General features: G+C 51.2%; 1 protein-coding gene across 4 annotated transcripts in view; it reads right to left on the bottom strand.

Moving 5' to 3' along the window:
• Nucleotides 1–20,202, bottom strand: part of LOC144695683 (protein PRRC2A-like) — a 121,105-nt gene that overhangs the window by 46,509 nt on the left and 54,394 nt on the right. For 3 of the 4 annotated variants that reach the window (XM_078566620.1, XM_078566624.1, XM_078566621.1), the window contains exons 11-20: nt 19,962–20,157; nt 18,228–18,323; nt 14,576–14,933; nt 13,829–14,001; nt 12,150–12,465; nt 10,079–10,265; nt 6,288–8,522; nt 5,301–5,515; nt 2,585–2,733; nt 1,471–1,639 (exon numbers count right to left, since the gene is read on the bottom strand). In XM_078566620.1, coding sequence (XP_078422746.1) covers nt 1,471–1,639; nt 2,585–2,733; nt 5,301–5,515; nt 6,288–8,522; nt 10,079–10,265; nt 12,150–12,465; nt 13,829–14,001; nt 14,576–14,933; nt 18,228–18,323; nt 19,962–20,157 — 4,094 coding nt within the window. The remainder of the gene's footprint in view (nt 1–1,470; nt 1,640–2,584; nt 2,734–5,300; nt 5,516–6,287; nt 8,523–10,078; nt 10,266–12,149; nt 12,466–13,828; nt 14,002–14,575; nt 14,934–18,227; nt 18,324–19,961; nt 20,158–20,202) is intronic. The other variant, XM_078566623.1, reaches the window with a different exon arrangement.

Below are 20,202 nucleotides of genomic sequence, written 5' to 3'. Positions count from 1 at the left end.
GCAAAATCACACACACTCCATCACCCCCACCCCAACCCAGCACAGTTGGGGGCTTCTGTTTTTTTCTTGATTGCTGTGTTGAACCATTTTTATGCACCTTAGATATAGCCTTTACATGCAGTGGGCTTGATTATCAGGTCAGGTAGGGTCTTTGATTTGGACAATGTTGAAGCTTCTGGGTGAATTAAGCCCTTGCTGGAACTGAACTCCATTTTCTAATTGGGAGTCAGCTGTAGCCACTGGCGCCAAGTATCCAGTACTTGGATCACCAAAGGAGTGCGTATAAGACTCACTATAAAGAAATTTATACAACACTTTCATAACCCCAGGACATCCCAAAGTGCTTCACAGCCAATTAAGTTATTTTTGAAGTGTAGTTACTCTTGTAACACAGCTGTTAAATTTGCATACAGCAAGTTCCACAAACAGCAAATGTAATGACGACTAGATAATCTATTTTATATAGTGATTTTGGTTGAGGGGCAGTGGAGGGAACTCACCATCTCATCTCTAAAATAGCTTAGAAATCTTTTACAGGTCCTCAGTTTAACAACTCACCTGAAAGCCGAGATTTGGAGCCCAAATTTCTGGAATGGGATGTGAGCACACAACCATCTGACTCAGAGGCTCCCCACTGACTCAGAGATGACAACCCAATTTTCCCTGTAAAATTAAATTCCCAACCGCACTCAAGTGCATTGCGTTTTGAATTGTAAGGACAGGAAATGCAATCAAATGGTTTGCTCCTGCAATGTAAACCTCTATTGGATCCAAAAACTTGACTGAGAACATCAGGAAAATTAAAACGCCCAACTGTAGAAATGCTGCAAAGATCCCTATTTAAAAAAAAAAACAATATTACACCTTTCTCGAATGTTCAGACACATGCTGGGCTGTCAATCCATCAGTGTACACAGCTCCTGGCAATATTATTCAAGTGGGATTGGAGGCAGCAAATGTTGAAGGTTATTGGATGGGGGCCATCATGATCAAACCCAGTTTATCCTCATCTATAATTCACACATGTCCACTTGCCAACAGGATTAATTCAATTGTTATGAGGAACTGAAACTCTGGCTCATGATTTATTGACCCAACCACAAGGCAGGAATCTGGAGATCTCCTACAGCTGTTTTAACTAGGTTAGTATTAATTATTTTCCATACTTTTTTTTGTCACATGTGGGGCAAGGCAATTGGTAATGTGCCTGAGACATTTTAATGAAAAACTGCAGCCAGAATTAAAGCTGTGCTTGGAAGCAAAGGCATTTCTTGCAACATGATGCGCAAGTGTTATACACTGATAAATAACTTGCCCTACTTTTATGGTTCTTTCCCTCGTCAGAGCTTCAATTACTTACAGGTTCCCACATGGATCACGGGAGAAGTTTTGATTGTAAAGAAAAAAAATTTGAAGTTTCACATCCACACACGCATGTTACCTTCTTGTTTATAATACAGAGACACATACCGGAACGTGTGCTGTTCCAAATCTGGGTTCCCAGATCAGCTGCATTAGTCTGACCCTTGCAGCTCTCTTCAGACTCGATGTTTGAAAGAGTCACCTTCTTCGACTGCTTTTTGGGGAAGCCGGGTAATGAAGGATGCAGAGGATCCATTGCACAAATTTTACCAGCCTTCTGGTGAATGAAAAGTACATCACGCATTAGGAAGAATCACACACCATAAGCTACCCAACACATATCACTCAGAATACAATGCCTTAGTGCCTGGCCACTTCCCTCTCCACCTCCCAAACTTAGCTCGCAGTCATAGGCCTTCCATCTCATTCACATGTAGCAGAAGGCAAAAAACAGCAAATGGTCTCTGCTCACAGGGTTTCAGGTTCTACAAGCACCGTTTCCCACTTGTTTTGTTATCTGTCAGTCATTGTCACATTCAGCCAGAAGGTCCAAGCAGTCTACTTGGATGGGGGGAGGGGGGGTGGGGGTGGGGCGGAAGAAGAAGGGGGCAATGAGCAGCTACATTCAATTTCTTTTCATTAAACGCATCTGTACTTCAATTTCTCTATAGCTTCCTAACCCTTTCAGCCATAGATATCACTGCCAATTTTCCTCTGCGGGTACACTGTACAACGAGGCAGCATCAAGTAAAACCTGGCAGATTTGTTGCCTCGCTGAAATAGTTTACTAACTCCATGGCAATCGGCACCAATATGTGCATTGACTGGATTACAGACCCAACAGCAACAACGCTCAGATAGCGAGGTCATTTATTACAACCGCCTTCAAACTCTGCACAAATATATCAATAATTAGATTCTTGCACCCCCTTGATTTTGTGCCCTCTTTTTCTGTATCCCTGATTCTATTCAGGATAGGAGTTCCAATACTGATACCCCATGGAGAATATTACAGCCAAGCACGATCTTGTCCTTAGCCACCTTCCGCATATGTACTCTGCTCATCACAGACTCAAGCAAGTAACATAACTGATTACATTCACCCTGCCCGCAGCAATGAGACTATCCTGTGGCTTCATCACGTTTGCTCACCATCAGTTCTCCAGAATAATTTTTAAACATGCACTGTGCTCCTGACGTGAGTTTGCCTTAGTGCAGTTACCTGCAGCAGATGCTCTTCCTTTTTGCGGCGCTCATCGTCCAGGATTCTCTTCTGTCGCTTTGAAAGAACACGGGTGAAGCCGTCATTTAAGGGAGATATGGACTCATCATCTGCAGAAGCTGCTGGGTGATCATCAATAATCACCACACCTAAAACAAGAGAAAAGATGGTTTTTAAACCAAATCCTACAGATTTAATGGGTCGAATGGCCTCTTTCTGAGCTGTTCCATGAAATAGAAAGTTATATTGGGGAGGCAAACAGGGACTCAAAATACACCTAAAATTGACATACAGGTCACCATTACCTCACTCCAAAAATCGTAGTTAGCTTCTTCATAGGCTTGAGCATATAATGTCAGCTGACATTTCATTGCAGCACCAAGGAGGTGCTGCAGCATCTGAAGTGCTGTGACAGTGCATGAAAGATCCCAACGCAATATGAAAAGAGCAGGGGAGTTCCCCCAGTGTGAACAGTCACCCCTCAAACCAACAGCATTAACACAGGTTATCTGGTTATTTATCTCATGGCTGTTTGTGGGGCTTCAATGCAATTTGATTGTGGTTTTATTTTATTCTTTCGCAGGATGTGGTTGTTGCTGGCAAGGCCAGCTTTTATTTTCCATTCCTTACAGCCCTTGAAAAGGTGGCGGTAAGCTGCTACCATGAACTGCTACAGTGCATCTGGTGCGGGTCCATCCAGTGCTGATAGGGAGGGAGTCCCACAATTTTGACCCAGCCAAAGTGAAGGAACGGTGATATAATTCCAAATCAGATGACACGTGGCTTGGAGGGGAGCTTGGTGGTGGTGTTCCCATGCACCTGCTGTCCTTGCTCTTCTAGGTGGTACAGTCACAGGTTTGGAAGGTGCTGTCGAAGGAGCCTTGGTTGCTGCAGTGCATCTTGTAATCGGTACATACTGCTGCCACTGTCCACATTATCAACAATGTCAAAAGACTCTTTCTTCCAGAGTAGGATGAAACAACTTGCAGCATTCTAGACTTTACACTTCAGAAGTTAAACTGACTGGAGTCAGTATGACTAAAATGATGAAACCCCCACCCCTCCAACCCTGGGGAAAGAACTGGGGAGTGAGGCTAACTAGATTGCTTTTTGACAGACTCGCTGGGTCAAATAGCCTCCTTCTATGTTTCAGCATTTCAATATATAACCCAAGCTGAATTTCTAGTGTAGTATTGTTCAATGTTCTTCAAGGAGCTGAGTGGCCCTTGAAGAACCCAAACTGTGCGTCACTGAGCAGGTAACTGCCGCTTGATAGCGGTGTCGACAACCGCTTCCATCACTTTGCTGATGATCCAGAATAGAATGATGGGGCAGTAATAGGCCAAGTTGGATTTGTCCTGTTTTTTGTGCAGGACATACCTGGGCAATTTTCCACATTGCTGCGTAGATGCCAGTGTTGCAGCTGGAACAGCTTGGCTACGGGCGCAGCTAGTCCTGGAGACTAAGTCTTTAGTACTATTGCTGGATTGTTGTTAAGGCCTATACAGGATCGTAATCTTGTCGTGGCGTCAGATAACTACAAGAGCGAAGTTCTGATACTTGAACACAGATAGGAGACGGTAGCACTGTGGTGAACAATTCCCATTCTGTCACGCCTCAAGGAGTAAGCCACAAATAATAAAATCGACCAGCCACCCTATTGTACAGGCAAAACCTTTTCTTTTCCTCTTTAGTTTCTTCCTAGAAATGCCAACCCCTTTTTGGGGACCCTCGCCCAACTTTATACCCAGGGTTTTGGAAACCACCATCCTGGCTGAAATCAGCTAACTCACCACAGAACTCGAAGACAAACTTGAGACTCTTCCTCATCTGTATGGCTAATTTCCACGCACTGCAGCATTTTACGCAGCCACTGAAGATTTTAAATGATGTATTAACAAATCATCAAATGTGAATCACCAACCAATTACCAAATACAATTTAGGTTTGTTCCATCAAGTGAAAGTTTCATGTGCTCGCCAGGCAATGACCATCTTCACCAAGAGAGAACTTAATCATCTCCCCCTAAAGTTCAAAGGCATCATCATCGCTGAATCCCCCAACATCAACATGCTGGAGGTTACCAGAAACTTAATTGGACCAGCCATATACTGTGCCTACAAGAGGTCAAAGACTGGGAATTCTGCAGAGTAACTCAACTTCTGACTCCCCAAAACATGTCCACCAACTACAAGGCACAGGTCAGGAGTATGATGGAATACTCTCCACTTGCCTGTTTGAGTGCAGCTCTAACAGCACTCAAGAAGCTCGACACTATCCAGGACAAAGCAGCCCACTTGATCAGCACCCCAACCACTACCTTAAACATTCACTCCCTCCTCCACCAGTGTGTACCATCTATGACGCACTGCAACAACTCAGCAAACATCCTTTAACAGCACCTTCCAAACCCACGGCCTCCATCGCGTTGAAATACAAGGGTAGCAGATGTATGGGTATACCACCACTTGCAAGTTCCCCTCGAAGCCACTCACCATTCTGACTTGGAACTATATCCCTATTCCTCCACTGTCACTGGGTCAAAATCCTGGATTTTCCTTCCTTATACCACCTGCATCAGGTGGACTACAGAAGTTCAAGGTGTTGGCTCACCACCCCCTTCTCAAAGGGATGGGCAGTAACATGTTCAGAATAAACTCAAACCAAAACACATTGTCTCAACACACCCAATTACAGAACATTTTTATGGACTTACTTGCATAATTGTTCAGATCGAACTGTGTCAGCATGTCATTCTTCTCCTTCATTTTGCTGGGCACCAGCTTGCGATCCTTGTGCCGGCTGTTGACTTCTGCAATGGCTTTCTGGATGGCGGCAGAATCGCTGGGGATGATCCTGTCCACTCTGAACACTGCGCTTGCATTCTGAGGAAGAGCTGCAGGGAGGGGAGCTGTCCGTTCTTCCACTGGCCTGTCAAGACAACAGTTCAAACTCTTTACAGTGTAGCCGTATGCCCTTGTCTGAATATGCTTACTGAAAGCTAAAACAGCCTGATAAATTTTCACACCTAGTCAACAAGGTTAAGTGACGTACAGACAGATTAATCTCTTCCTGTCCCACTTTGCCGAGGTCACTGATTCATACCACGATATGGTTTCACAGTCAATCAGCGACTTCCAGTATTGTGCTAGCCTAGACACTTAGAACCGTACAAACTTACAGCACAGAACAAAACACTTGACCCAAAACGTCAGCATCAGTTTTCTGCTAAAGAAAGCCAAAATTAATCCCACTGTCCGGTGCAAATACCCTGGCCCCACACTGTCATCTCGTTCAAATATTATCCAATTAAGTGTCAGCAATACTCTATTACGGAGGTGGGTGGGTGGATAGGGAGTCAGGGGAGATCAGGGAAAAGTGCAATTCTGTCCTCACTTGAAGTTTACATAAGTAGTTCCTTACAGGAGTCACTGAACAGACATTAACACTAGGAATCTTGGCAGATTTCTTCAATTACTCTCTATCCCAGATAACCAGGACCAACTACAGTATCCATACCCAAGACCCTAGATTTTGCATTCTTGATTTGTTACGAAAGCACAATTTGTTATGGGCGCAAGAAATTGAAGTGCGGAATAATGGTCGGGCCTGCTCTGCAATTCAATAAGATCATGACTTTTTTAAAAAACCTTCAGCTTTCTGTGATTCCCTTATCCCAATCCCCACACCATAGCTCACCCACCTCCTATTCTTTGGAGAGGGCCAGTTGCGTTTCTCGTTCCTGACAGAGCCGGCACTATTTCGGTTGCTCTTGCTACCGGAATCCCCTGGGTTCGAACGCCGATTCTGTCGGTCCATTCCAGGTCTCTGGCTGGAGAAGCTGCGCTTGGACGATTCCTTCTTCTGAGTAGCATTGGGATCGATTGACTTGATGCCTCCGGGGGCGTTTTTCACAAACATGCCATCTTTGTCCCGCCTTTCTGTGAAGTCACTGCTTTCGGAAGCGGTCTCCCATTCCTCGTTGGCCTGATCAGAGTTCTGGTTGGACAGGTCTGGGGATTTGGTGCCGGCTGCGTTGCGCATGACCTCCTTGATCTCCTCGGTTTGCGGGTTGGGAGGCGGGTTTGGTGGCAAGGCTTCGGCTGGGAAAAGGCTCCTTTCTCCGTTCATTCTGGCAGCCACCTCCCGTTCTTGCTTCAGGCGGCGAAACCGTGGCGGCTTGTCCTGCTGCTGGGAGCGTCCGTGACGCCGCCTCCTCGGCGGTTTATCAAGGGGTCTCTCTGTCCGGTGAGGCTGCCCCTCGGGCACGACGGACTCGCAGACCTGTGGCGGCGGCTTCTCGGAGAGGCTCTTCTCCACTTCTTTGCCCGGGGCGATGTCAGTGGGTCTGCTTTCTGGGGCTTTCACCTGCTCTTTGGAAGGCTGTTTCTTGGGGGGGGACATCTTTGAAGGAGGCCCCCAGCCGCCTTGCTGAGGGCGGCCACCGCCACCACCACCACGGGGCATACCTCCCCGACCTCGCCGAGAGGGCACTCCGCGTGGGGTGAAGATTCTGCCACGTGAAGAGTCACTGAGGCGGGGAGGCATTTTATCGCTAAACTTTGGGGGCTCAGATCTGTTCTTCTTGTCCGAACGTCCGTGATCCGAATTTCTGAACTCCTTGGGTGCCTCTTTGGAGCTGGAAGAGACCTCCTTATCGGAGTGAGCTACATCACTGGCACTCTCATGAGTCTCGCTGCCGGTCTCGGAGCCCCTCTGGCGGCGTCGCTTGGGAATCTCTTCATACTCCGAGCCCTCGCTGCGTGTCTCACTGGGGTTCCTTGGCCTGAACGAGCCCTTCGGGCCACCTTCCTCCGTTCTGTACATGGGCTCCCTGTAGCCTCGGAATTCTCTGCTGCGGCCCCTGCCACCTCTTCCCCGGCCGCCGTAGGCACCCCGGTAGCCCCTGCCCCGCGAGAAGAATTCACCGCGCCCTCTGCCCCGGCCCCGTCCTGAATAGCTGCGGTCAAACGAATGATCCCGCTCTCTATTCCGCCGAGGGGGTGGAGGGCCACTGTTGAAGTCCTTTGGAGGTGGTTTGGAAGGTTTCATTTTCTCAGGCCTCTGATCCTTTCCAGAAGACTTGGCCTTCCCTCTGTCATCCTGCACATTGGAAATGGGGGGACCTTGCGAAGCCTTATTGGAGGCAGACAAAGAAGGGCCAGACTGGCTCACTTTCAAACTTGCAGAAGAATCCTGCTTTGATGGGTCAGCCTCAAATTTGGACTCCTGTGACTTGTCCTTCCCCTTGACAATAACTTTCTCTCCTGATGAAGACTTTCCCTTCTCCACTTCCTGCTCGCTGTCTTCTCGCTTCATGTCCTTCAGTACTGGCTTTTTGATGGGGCCGGCTCTTCGAGCAGGTTTGTCCCCCATATCATCACGGTTTTTACTGCCTGGCCGCGGACCCCAACGGGTTTCAGTCTTTGGTTCCTTCCGCTGAGGTCTGTGCACATCCTGACGGCTGGGTTTGTCTCCTTTCCTGCTCTCATCCTGCTTGTTCTCTTTGGCAGCGTGGTCTTCCTTGTGCTGTAGAACCTCTGGGGCTTGAATGTGGGGCCCTGCCTTCTTCACAGTATTAGTAAGCTGGCTGGATTCTCGAGACACATGCATGACAAGCGGTTCTATCTTTTTGTCTTCGTGCTGCAGTTGGGCAGTTTCTCTGCGGAGAGACATCGACTCCTGCTCTGTCTTGCGCTGTGGATGTGAATGCTGAAGCTGTGAAGGCATCTCTACCCGTCTATCCCGTTCCAGCTCTGCCTGAACACTGGGCAGGGAATTCTGCCAGGGGGTCTGTCTCTGCTCATCCATGCGTTCGATCAGTGGATATCGCTGCATCTGGGGAACATGTCGAGGCCCACTCTCTGAAACCTGGAGACCACTCACAAAAGACTGAGGCGGTCCACTGTCTCGGTGCCGGACTGGTGGGGTTTCACTTCTGTGTGTGTAAAAAAAAGTCAATGAGGAACAGATATTGTTGCAGTTGTTACACTGCATAAAGTGTCAAATAGCCATTTATAATAGATAGTACTGGACTATCAAAAATAACACCATGGACACTATACACTTAAACATGCCTGCTGCCCTACTCTTGCCCCTTCCCTCAGCACTAACCCCTCCCAAATGACACCTCAACAAATTCGCCCATCCAAATGAACAGTATTTATTGGAGCTTAAACAGGGAGTGTCAGTAATCTGTTTGGAATTTGGAAAGGGACTTTGTGCGTGCGCTGAACATCACAGCTAACCCAGTCTCATCTTCCTTGCAAGTCCACAATTCCCAACAAAGACAGACAGCCTGGCTGAACTGTCCCCGATCTCGTTTCACTACTTCCACTATTGTTGTCTTGGCTGGGATCTGTTAACTTTGGTCTTAATGATACAGTAACCAAGTTGTATTTAGCCACTGAACCCTGGTTAGAGGCGTCAACTGTAAATTAATTGAGAGCTTAATTATATCTAGGTGCTAGATATCAACTGGGGATTTACTTGGGCTCCTTATATATAGGAGAAACCGTGTTTGCTGGGGTTGGAGGTGCACATTTGTAATGCATGTCTCTGCAATTAAAAAAGTTTTAAGTGTGTGAAAATTAGGCTCCAGTTCTATCCTTCCCCACTAGGCTATCTGAATGAGAATAATCGGGTAGGGAAAATATCCGTTAAAACTGCACAAGCTGACAGTGAATAAGGAATCTTTAAATTGTTCTTAGAATCTAGAAAGAAAATTATTGCAATGTTAATGTCCACATTTAGTTTCTCAAACCCAGTGACAAGCAGTGAGCTCCCTTCCACACGGTGAAGAGAACTAGCTTTATCATCAAGACAGTCAAGGAATGTGCGCAGCTTGTCTCAATATGAGACATTCTTGAAGATACATCAACCACCACCACTAACCCAGAGTTTCTAATGCCCCTCTAATGGTGTGCCGTTCACTGAGGTTCTAGAGGGTGTCTGATGCCAAAGTACTTCTTCTGAAATCTTTGACCACAAAAGTTGGCATCTACCACTACTCGCTGTCTTGCGTAACTTGCATTAAATTGCTGTCTTCAACATAGTATAACAACCTAAGGTGCTACTCAGGAGCCATTAACAAACAAACTTTGGCACCGAGCCACGTAAGGAAATATTAAAGCAGATGGTCAAAGGTTTGGGCAAAGAATTTTTAAGGAGCATCTTAGAGGAAGAGAAGGATGTCGAGGTGTGGAGAGACTGATGGAGGGAATTCCACAGCCTAGGGACCAGGCAGCTGACATCAATGGTGAAGTGATTAGCTAATGATCAGCAACGAGGACCTTTGACAATACTGTTGTAGCCCTGCCATTGCCTAGACATGCTGAATCCAAGTGCAGAGCCCAGGTAGAGAGCAGCTAACTAATTATATGCCAGGCACCTTCAGGTTGGTATGCCTCTATTTCACACACATGGCACATTTACGCATTGCCATGTAGTACTTAAAGAAAAAAGCAGTCACATCCGAGGTGCATCTGAACAGACCTCAAGCCTTTGTCATCTTCCTCATGTGGTCTTATAGGTGAAGCCAAAGGTCGCATCTCTGCCGATGGGAACACATCGCCAGCCCAGGCCAACTTGGGGTCAATAGGAGGCGTACCCCTCGTAGGGTGTCGGTCAAAGGGTTCAGATCCAGAACCACCGCTGTCTGAACGCTCACGAGCCATTAAACCTAAAAAGAAAAATAGCCATTAATCTAGATGTAGTCCATCCTGCTCTTGTACAGTGTCTAATCTAATGGCATGCCATTTTCACAAGGTACCAAAAATTCTAGTTAAAAAAAAGTGAACCCGTAAGATCCAAATATAAAACCAAAAGTGAAAAGGACAGTTTTCGGTAATACAGGGACCAGTAAGCCGAAACCACCAAGAGGTTTTCCATCAATTTCCTCCTTTTACCTCTTCTGATACAAGCTCTGACAATTCCACAGGGAATTTTGCATTGCTATTCTTTCCCTCAAATGAAACAGGAACCTAATCAGATTATTGCACTTCCCATCTGGGCCCAATATGGCCAAGTGATTAATGTTGCATCATTTTCTTCTAGCATCAACTTTAAGAACCTGGTGTCTTGTGAAACACAGTCTGAGAGAGTAAATTTTGTATGTGCTGTCAAATGAGTAGTAGTCCAGGAACCTTTTTTTCTGAAGTTTATTCTTTCATGGGATCTGGGTGTCGCTTGCAAGGACAGCATTTGTTGCCCATCCCTAACTGTCCTTGAACTGAGTGGTTTGCTAGGCCATTTCTGAGGGCAGTTAAGGGTCAAACCACATTGCTGTGGGTCTGGAGGCACATGTAGGCCAGACCAGGTAAGGGCAGCAGATTCCCTTCCCTAAAAGGACATCAGTGAACCGGTTGGGTTTTTATGACGATCGATGATAGTAATGGTGACCATGAAACTGAGACTAGCTTTCACTTCCAGAATTTATTAATTGAATTTAAATTCTACCAGCTGCCACCTCACCAGAACATTAGCCTTGTGACATTACCACCACTCCATCTCCCACTCCACCATCTCCCCTGAACCTGCATGCAGGGCATACACAAAGATTCTTTAGAAATCAGGAGGTCAGGGGAAGATTTAATTGAGGTATATAAAATAATGAGAGGCCTAGACAGAATGGATAAGAACAACATATTTCCCGCTGCAGAAAGGTCAATAACAAGGAAAAACAGATTTGAAGCACTTGGTAGAAGGATTAGAAGAAAGTTGAAGAGTACTTCTTTTCACCCAGAGTGTGATGGGGATCTGGAACTCGCTGCCTGAAAGGTTGGTGGAGGCAGAAATCCTAATTCCATTTAAAAAAAAACACTTGGATAAGCACTTGAGGTATCCTAAACTACAATGCTACAGACAAAGAGTGAGTAGGTAGGATTAGATTGGATAGCTCTTTTCTTGTGAGAAGATCTTTTTCAGCTAGTACAGACAGGGGCTGAATGGCCTCCCCTTCTGTGCTGTAAATCTTTCCATGTTTATTATGGAGGGGAAGGTTTTAATGAGAATTTGCTTCACATGCTGTAGTTTCAATTGCATGACTGCCAAACAGATTACTTTTGCAGTCCTGAGTAAGAACAAATCCCATGCGAAAGGCAGCAGAACACAAAATCGGTGAGGTAGTTTCATGTTTGTTTCTGAAGACTAAACATTGCCAGCCAATATACCAACCAGTGGGGCTATGATATGACGACTAGGGGCCAATAAGGTTTGCATGTGGTTGAAATGGGCTCTGCCACCCCCTCAGCCCAAGGACATAGAGGAAAGTCTGCAGCTAGAAATACGAAGCCACATTTGCACCTTTTGGAAACTGCACATCAGATTAGTTGAATTTGGGACAACCAACAGCCATCACTGCACTGCAGGATGACTTGAAGCACAAACTGCTTTGCCATAAACACAATGCCAATGAGGGTAAGCGATTTGGCTTGGCTCATTATTCAAAGGCAAGCTCTGCAAGTTTCTCCAATTAAAATTGTACAACCTGCTATGTGATTCCAGCATTTAAAAAACATAGAAGAGCACGGGAAATCCTCCCCCCACTTGGGAGTTCCCCACTTACCCGAAGGATGAACACCCGGTGGGAAGTAGTCAATTGGGGGTCTGCCTTGCAGCATGCGAGGATCCATGTATGGAGGCATCATCATCCAACGCGGGTCGTAGCCCATTGGGGGCATTGGAGGCGGCGGTGGACGGCCGATGGAACCTGGGTACATGGGCTTCTGCTGCTGTGGGTGCATAGGCGCTGACGGGGCCATGGCAAGAGGCTGCGGCTGTGGTGGTTGCTGTGGAGGGGTCTGCTGGGAAGACTGATGCTGTTGTTGGTGGTGCTGATGCTGCTGCTGCTGCCACTGCTGCTGCTGTTTAAGAAGCTGCTCCTGAATTTTAAAGATAAAACTCAAGCTACAAATAATGCCATGTGCTGTGGTGATAAAGTTACTACGCCTTAAAAAGACCTAGAACAACTTGGTACTTTTCCTTGACTTTAAAAAAGAGGCGGCTACAGGAATACGGTTTCATGGCCTGTCTCTGGTTCAGCAGACCATCCCTCATTTACAGTGAGAGTTGGCAGACTCTTGACTGCAAGAGGCATCATAGCCAAGCCTAATGCTGTTCTCGCTTGATCTTTGTACTTGCACATTCCAGTAGAGGTCTCTGGTTGACAAGTTGGTCTTCAAATAAAGGCTGGTTAAAAATCTTGCCTAGTATGCTCCCCTGACATTACTTCCTGATCACACTTTTCTTCCAACCAGGTCTTGCTACATCAACTATCAAGGTAGCTGCAAACTCCAGCTCACAAGGCAGCATCATAGCAAGTATATGAGCTCTTCCCAATGGAGTCATCACCTTGTAAAAAGAAAACCCCCAAAGGGCTACATACACTACAAGTGTTGGAGTTAGTGCCAGGGCAGGCCTTACGACTCAGCAGTATTGCACAGCACAGGCCAGAGTCAATTTACAAGATCTCTTGCTCTACAAGCAAACGGAGCTTGTGACCACAACTGCAGAAAAGTCTCCCAACACAAACAAGGTGATTAATCCAGCAAAAGGTGGACATAGGAACGCAGGAGTATTCTATTTATCCCCTTGAATTTGTTTCGTCATTCAGTTAGATCATGGCTGATGGATGATCCGACTCCATTCTCCTGCCTTTGTCCCATATCCCTTAAATCCTTTGGTTAACAAAAGTTCTTCAATCTCAGATTTAAAATTAACAATTGACCTAGCATCAACTGCTGTTTGTAAGGAGTTCCAAACTTACCACACTGTGTAAACGTGCTTCCTAATTTGATTCCTGAAAGAATCTGGCTGTAAATTTTTCACTATGCTTTAGTACTAAAACCACAAAGCAGCAGAAATAGTTTCTATCTATCCTACTAGTTCATGGTATTAAGGGGAACCGTCGATAGCTCCATACAAACTATGCACACAAGATCAATGGCAGTTACTTGCAGCATGATTGACTTTGAGGGAGGAGTAACCAATCATTTCCATTCTGGCTAGGATTAGTGTTCACTATATGCAGTCATGTATTCTTCATCAACTGTGCATGGGCAGTGCCCACAGATTACTCATTAGTTTACATTAAAAACAATGAAACCTAAAGAAATTTAGCAGCATTTAACTTGGTTTTCCATGTAAACTGCTCCAATACAGGCAACCTGTGTGATTCAATCACACACGGCCTTAAACGCAGGATGGAAGAGTTTGCTTGCCATGACTAGATCATAGGAAACTTACCTGCTGCTGTCTTTGAAACCTGGGTGGCAATGACTTCTGGTACTTGGAGTAGCCCTGGGAAGGTTGAGGTTGTCTCCCTGGTACCACTGCTTCCACCTTGGACTCAACTCTTACCGCCCCTGCCTCCTCTTTCACTTCAACGGTTTCCTTTTCAGGGGGGGGTAGGGGTTCAGCTGCAAAGCAAAAGGCAAAAAAAAAAAAATTAAAAAATTGGTACTAAATCCAACTTCTTCCACTCTGGTCCCTCCAGGATGTTTAGGCATGTCCCAGGCTCGAAGCAGACAGCTGCTGTATGGATCACAGTTGTCTGTAAAACAGGAGACAAATTCCCGGCAAACATCAACCAGATCAAAGCCAAGGGCTCTTGCTCACACGAGACGCTTCCAGTCCAACAGCCGGGAGTCAGGACAACGGTGGAGGGTGGCCAAGTTTGACGTTAAAGACATACTTGGATGAAGCTGGGAAAAACACACATCTTTGTCTCCCTCGCGCAGCACATTCCCCATTCTAGTCAGGCTGTCGTGGAGGCATTTCAGCCTTCCTTTGGAGGAGGGAAGGGGGCAAATAGAGGCAATTACTAAACTTGCACATCACAAAATGATGCAGAGGGTCACTTGGGTGATCAGTTGGAGAATAGTGTGTGGGACCCAGTGAAGGAGGGTGGGGGGGGGGGGCGGGAAAGAGTGCAGCGAAGATTGATAAACAGGATGCTAGTATTCCCAGAATAATTTTTAAAAATTTAAGTACCTTGCGTCATTTCAAAGCTGCTGCTGCTGGCTGTTCGCTGCCGTTTATTGGAGCCCACGGGCTCTTCGTTCTCCTTTTCCTCTGATGCCTCCTCCTTCTCCTGCTCAGACTTCTGGCGTTTCTCAGAGGCTCCAAACTTTTCATCGAGGCGCTTCAGCTTCTCTGCACAGGCAGCCCGCCGTTCTTCCTGCATGCGGCGCTCCTCCTCCTCGCGCCGCTTCCTCGCCCGCTCCACAGCAGCAGAGATCTCAGTGGAGGACTGCTTCCGCCGCTGACGCCAGGCTTCGTCTTCGTCTTCACCCACCGGAGCCTTTTGATTAGCCAGGGCAGGGTTGGCTTTGTCCTGGGGAACTGCAGTCTGCCAGTGGGAAACAAGTGGACCTCCCATTAGAATTAACCATATCAGGGATGCCCACAAGTGCCAGCCAGGTTAAAGCTGCCCTGTAGAATGACTGCGAGCTCTCATGTACAGCGCAGACCGAGTACATGACATCCCATGCACAGACTGTGTGCAGTAAAACACCAGGCTTAATATGGATGGATTCAAGCAACCTTAATATAGCGGAGCATTTAGTTTATTCTGTCAACAGATGGGAACTGCAGAAGGTACTGAAGCCACACCTTTAATCTCAAGACTTCAGAAGACAGAGAATAAAGGTTATACTAACAAAGGGGAGAAGGGCGGGCGGGCGGGCGCGCGCGGGGAGAAGGGCGGGCGGGCGCGCGCGGGGAGAAGGGCGGGCGGGCGCGCGCGGGGAGAAGGGCGGGCGGGCGCGCGCGGGGAGAAGGGCGGGCGGGCGCGCGCGGGGAGAAGGGCGGGCGGGCGCGCGCGGGGAGAAGGGCGGGCGGGCGGGCGCGGGGAGAAGGGCGGGCGGGCGGGCGCGGGGAGAAGGGCGGGCGGGCGGGCGCGGGGAGAAGGGCGGGCGGGCGGGCGCGGGGAGAAGGGCGGGCGCGGGGAGAAGGGCGGGCGGGCGGGCGCGGGGAGAAGGGCGGGCGGGCGGGCGGGCGCGGGGAGAAGGGCGGGCGGGCGCGGGGAGAAGGGCGGGCGGGCGGGCGCGCGCGGGGAGAAGGGCGGGCGCGCGCGGGGAGAAGGGCGGGCGGGCGGGCGCGCGCGGGGAGAAGGGCGGGCGGGCGGGCGCGCGCGGGGAGAAGGGCGGGCGGGCGGGGGCGCGCGGGGAGAAGGGCGGGCGGGCGGGGGCGCGCGGGGAGAAGGGCGGGCGGGGGCGCGCGGGGAGAAGGGCGGGCGGGCGGGGGCGCGCGGGGAGAAGGGCGGGCGGGCGGGCGCGCGCGGGGAGAAGGGCGGGCGGGCGGGCGCGCGCGGGGAGAAGGGCGGGCGGGCGGGCGCGGGGAGAAGGGCGGGCGGGCGGGCGCGCGCGGGGAGAAGGGCGGGCGGGCGGGCGCGCGGGGAGAAGGGCGGGCGGGGAGAAGGGCGGGCGGGCGCGCGGGGAGAAGGGCGGGCGGGCGCGCGGGGAGAAGGGCGGGCGGGGAGAAGGGCGGGCGGGGAGAAGGGCGGGCGGGGAGAAGGGCGGGCGGGGAGAAGGGCGGGCGGGCGCGCGGGGAGAAGGGCGGGCGGGCGCGCGGGGAGAAGGGCGGGCGGGGAGAATGGCGGGCGGGCGCGCGGGGAGAAGGGCGGGCGGGGAGAAGGGCGGGCGGGCGGGCGGGGAGAAGGGCGGGCGGGGAGAAGGGCGGGCGGGGAGAAGGGCGGGCGGGGAGAAGGGCGGGGAGAAGGGCGGGCGGGCGGGCGGGCGGGGAGAAGGGCGGGCGGGGAGAAGGGCGGGCGGGGAGAAGGGCGGGCGGGGAGAAGGGCGGGCGGGGAGAAGGGCGGGCGGGGAGAAGGGCGGGCGGGGAGAAGGGCGGGCGGGGAGAAGGGCGGGCGGGGAGAAGGGCGGGCGGGGAGAAGGGCGGGCGGGGAGAAGGGCGGGCGGGGAGAAGGGCGGGCGGGGAGAAGGGCGGGCGGGGAGAAGGGCGGGCGCGCGGGGAGAAGGGCGGGCGGGGAGAATGGCGGGCGGGCGCGCGGGGAGAAGGGCGGGCGGGGAGAAGGGCGGGCGGGCGGGGAGAAGGGCGGGGAGAAGGGCGGGCGGGCGGGGAGAAGGGCGGGCGGGCGGGCGGGGAGAAGGGCGGGGAGAAGGGCGGGCGGGCGGGGAGAAGGGCGGGCGGGCGGGCGCGCGGGGAGAAGGGCGGGCGGGGAGAAGGGCGGGCGGGCGGGGAGAAGGGCGGGCGGGCGGGGAGAAGGGCGGGCGGGCGGGGAGAAGGGCGGGCGGGCGGGGAGAAGGGCGGGCGGGCGGGGAGAAGGGCGGGCGGGGAGAAGGGCGGGCGGGGAGAAGGGCGGGCGGGGAGAAGGGCGGGCGGGCGGGCGCGCGGGAGAAGGGCGGGCGGGCGGGCGCGCGGGGAGAAGGGCGGGCGGGCGGGCGCGCGGGGAGAAGGGCGGGCGGGCGAGCGGGCGGGGAGAAGGGCGGGCGGGCGAGCGGGCGGGGAGAAGGGCGGGCGGGCGAGCGGGCGGGGAGAAGGGCGGGCGGGCGAGCGCGCGGGGAGAAGGGCGGGCGGGCGAGCGCGCGGGGAGAAGGGCGGGCGGGCGAGCGCGCGGGGAGAAGGGCGGGCGGGCGAGCGCGCGGGGAGAAGGGCGGGCGGGCGAGCGCGCGGGGAGAAGGGCGGGCGGGCGAGCGCGCGGGGAGAAGGGCGGGCGGGCGAGCGCGCGGGGAGAAGGGCGGGCGGGCGAGCGCGCGGGGAGAAGGGCGGGCGGGCGAGCGCGCGGGGAGAAGGGCGGGCGGGCGAGCGCGCGGGGAGAAGGGCGGGCGGGCGAGCGCGCGGGGAGAAGGGCGGGCGGGCGAGCGCGCGGGGAGAAGGGCGGGCGGGCGAGCGCGCGGGGAGAAGGGCGGGCGGGCGAGCGCGCGGGGAGAAGGGCGGGCGGGCGAGCGCGCGGGGAGAAGGGCGGGCGGGCGAGCGCGCGGGGAGAAGGGCGGGCGGGCGAGCGCGCGGGGAGAAGGGCGGGCGGGCGAGCGCGCGGGGAGAAGGGCGGGCGGGCGAGCGCGCGGGGAGAAGGGCGGGCGGGCGAGCGCGCGGGGAGAAGGGCGGGCGGGCGAGCGCGCGGGGAGAAGGGCGGGCGGGCGAGCGCGCGGGGAGAAGGGCGGGCGGGCGAGCGCGCGGGGAGAAGGGCGGGCGGGCGAGCGCGCGGGGAGAAGGGCGGGCGGGCGAGCGCGCGCGCGAGAGAGAGAAGGGCGAGAGAGAGAGAGAGAGAGAGAGAGAAGGGCGAGCGAGAGAGAGAGAGAAGGGCCAAAGGAGAGAGAGAGAGAGAGAGAGAGGAGACGGGTGAGAGGGGGAGGGGGAGAAAAAAATTATTTAAAGTTTATTCATGTTTAGTCATTTGATGATTCAAAATTACACAGTGGTACACCATCACATTGTCCTATGAGCCTGTCCACAGGCAGTCTGAAGTTACAAACCTCACGTTCTTCACAAGTAGCCTCTCCAAGACATTAGGCTGCCTCACAGTCAGGGGTCAGATCCCTTACAAGAGGTTGCAGCCTCAAAAAGACCCTTCTCTCAACCATGACTTGCTGGGCTATGGACTCCCACCTCACATCTCAAATTAGAAGACTTTTGTAGCTTTAAAATAGTCAGTGATCTGTCATAACCTATTGCTAACCCTACAAACCTGGTGTATGCTGGGGGAAGCGGCCTGCCTGTAGATGCTGTACGGCCCTTGAGCAACCTGATGCTCGTGAGGTGAGCACATGCTTGTTCTTCGACCCTAAAAAGACACAGTCACTGAGTTTAAACTGTTGGATTTTTAGCCCAGTGGTAGGCATTGGTGGGAATGAGGGGTAGGTTGTGGATAGGGTGGGTGGAGGGGGAAGAGATGTAGGTTTAAAAAGGCAGACTTGCATATCTAAAATCTTTTGCACAAATCACCAGAAATAAATTCTCTCCAAACATCAAAGATCAGTGGCAAATTAAACTTTTTTTAAATTACATTTTTTTTTAGGATTTTGCACTCAATGTTAATGCTGAAAGAACACTTTGCATTTCAGACAGTGCCAGAATCAAACAGTTCCATGTGAGATACAGTACAGATTGGAGTAAAGTTCCCTCTACACTTCTCATTGAGCACTCCTAGCTCAGTTCAGATAGAGTGAAGCTCCTTTAGGCATATTCAAGCCAGATACAGTACAATAGAGTAGAAACTTCAAGGAATCAGGAAAAGATGCTACACTGAGACAATTACGTGTTTGCATCAAAGAACCTGCATTGATTGATGTTACAGTAAGATGGACAGGGGCTTTTTCATCTTTTCTTTTTAAATACTGGGATACAGTTAGCAACACAGCTGCAAGTTGCTCTCAAGAATGTTGCTAAGTGGCTACTCCTCATTTGTAAGCCTCGACAGCAAGCATCAACAGGCTGACTGTGGAGCACAATTCAGTCACATACTTTGCCATTTACAAATGTGTTTTCCTAGCAGGAATCCCTGGAAATTAACTAGATGAGTCTTTTCTCAGGTCAGTTTCAGCACTTGAACCGATGCCCTGATTGTGTTTCAGTGGAAATTAAAAATCAAACCTGGGCACCTCCTGAATCTTGATCCAGAACCACACAATGTGCTGCGTTTAGCCCACTAAGCCATTAGGGGCAATTAGCTCAGGGTATTGGCACATGGAAGATTTTAAATTGGCCAACCTGTCAAAGCAATAGTTGATGCAGCACTGAAGCCTTTACATATGGTTATTTAATGAATCTCCTACCTAGCAGTTTCCACCTCAACAGAAGTGACACCTGTTTACTCATCATGTCTGGCCTTGAAAACTGGCCACAGATAGGGAGATATCACACAGCTACCTGCAAAATGGTTCCCTCAGTCGTGAAGCAGAGAAGTGCTGCTATGGTTTTAACAACTAGTATAGTGCAGAAATAAAGATTTTAGTTGTGAGTTTTGCATGCCCTCCAACCTGCCCAACAATCATCTCAGCCGCAAACACAAACAGGCACCCTCCCCTCCCTGTCATTTCCACAACTGCAGCCTAAGTAGTTGCCGACTTAGTGCTAACCAGTGGTAGCTTCATCCTTGAATCTACAATCTTGAAGAAACAGACTGGATGGCTCAAACTCATTTCACAGATGAGTCTTCCATTTCCAACACTGACATTTTGCCACGCTGAAATTGGTGACAAAAAAACACAGCTTTTAAGGTGTCACTCGTGAAATCAAAGTTTATCTCAACAGGGTTTCAACTAACTCAATTCCAATCATCAACCAATTTCAAAACAATAACTCACAGATTAGATGAAGCCTTTAGTGCCCATTTGCTGAGATTACTCATCTTGAAAAAAAACCCGTACAAATACCAATAATAAAAAGGTGGCAAATTATATGGACCCACTTGGCCATGTACCTGGTGATCCACAGCAGGGCCCCAGCTGGCAGAAACTCTGGGTGGTTGTGACCCGGGTGGCCCCAGCTCTGTCTGGGCAGGGGCTGGACCTTCACCCCGAGCCGCTTTGACAGACAAGTGCTCCTCCGAGGGGGGCTCCTTCCTGTTCTCAGAGGTGCGCAACTCTTGCCGATCTGGCCGACTCGTCTGGCCATCCCTGTGCAAAGGAATAAGACTGTTATTTTCAGCTCCACACACTGCA

The sequence above is a fragment of the Cetorhinus maximus genome, chromosome 21, assembly GCF_964194155.1.
Source record: "Cetorhinus maximus chromosome 21, sCetMax3.hap1.1, whole genome shotgun sequence".
Taxonomy (NCBI): Eukaryota; Metazoa; Chordata; class Chondrichthyes; order Lamniformes; family Cetorhinidae; genus Cetorhinus; species Cetorhinus maximus.
The sequence above is the reverse complement of the archived record's forward strand: the minus strand, read 5'-3'. Positions and strand labels throughout refer to the sequence as shown.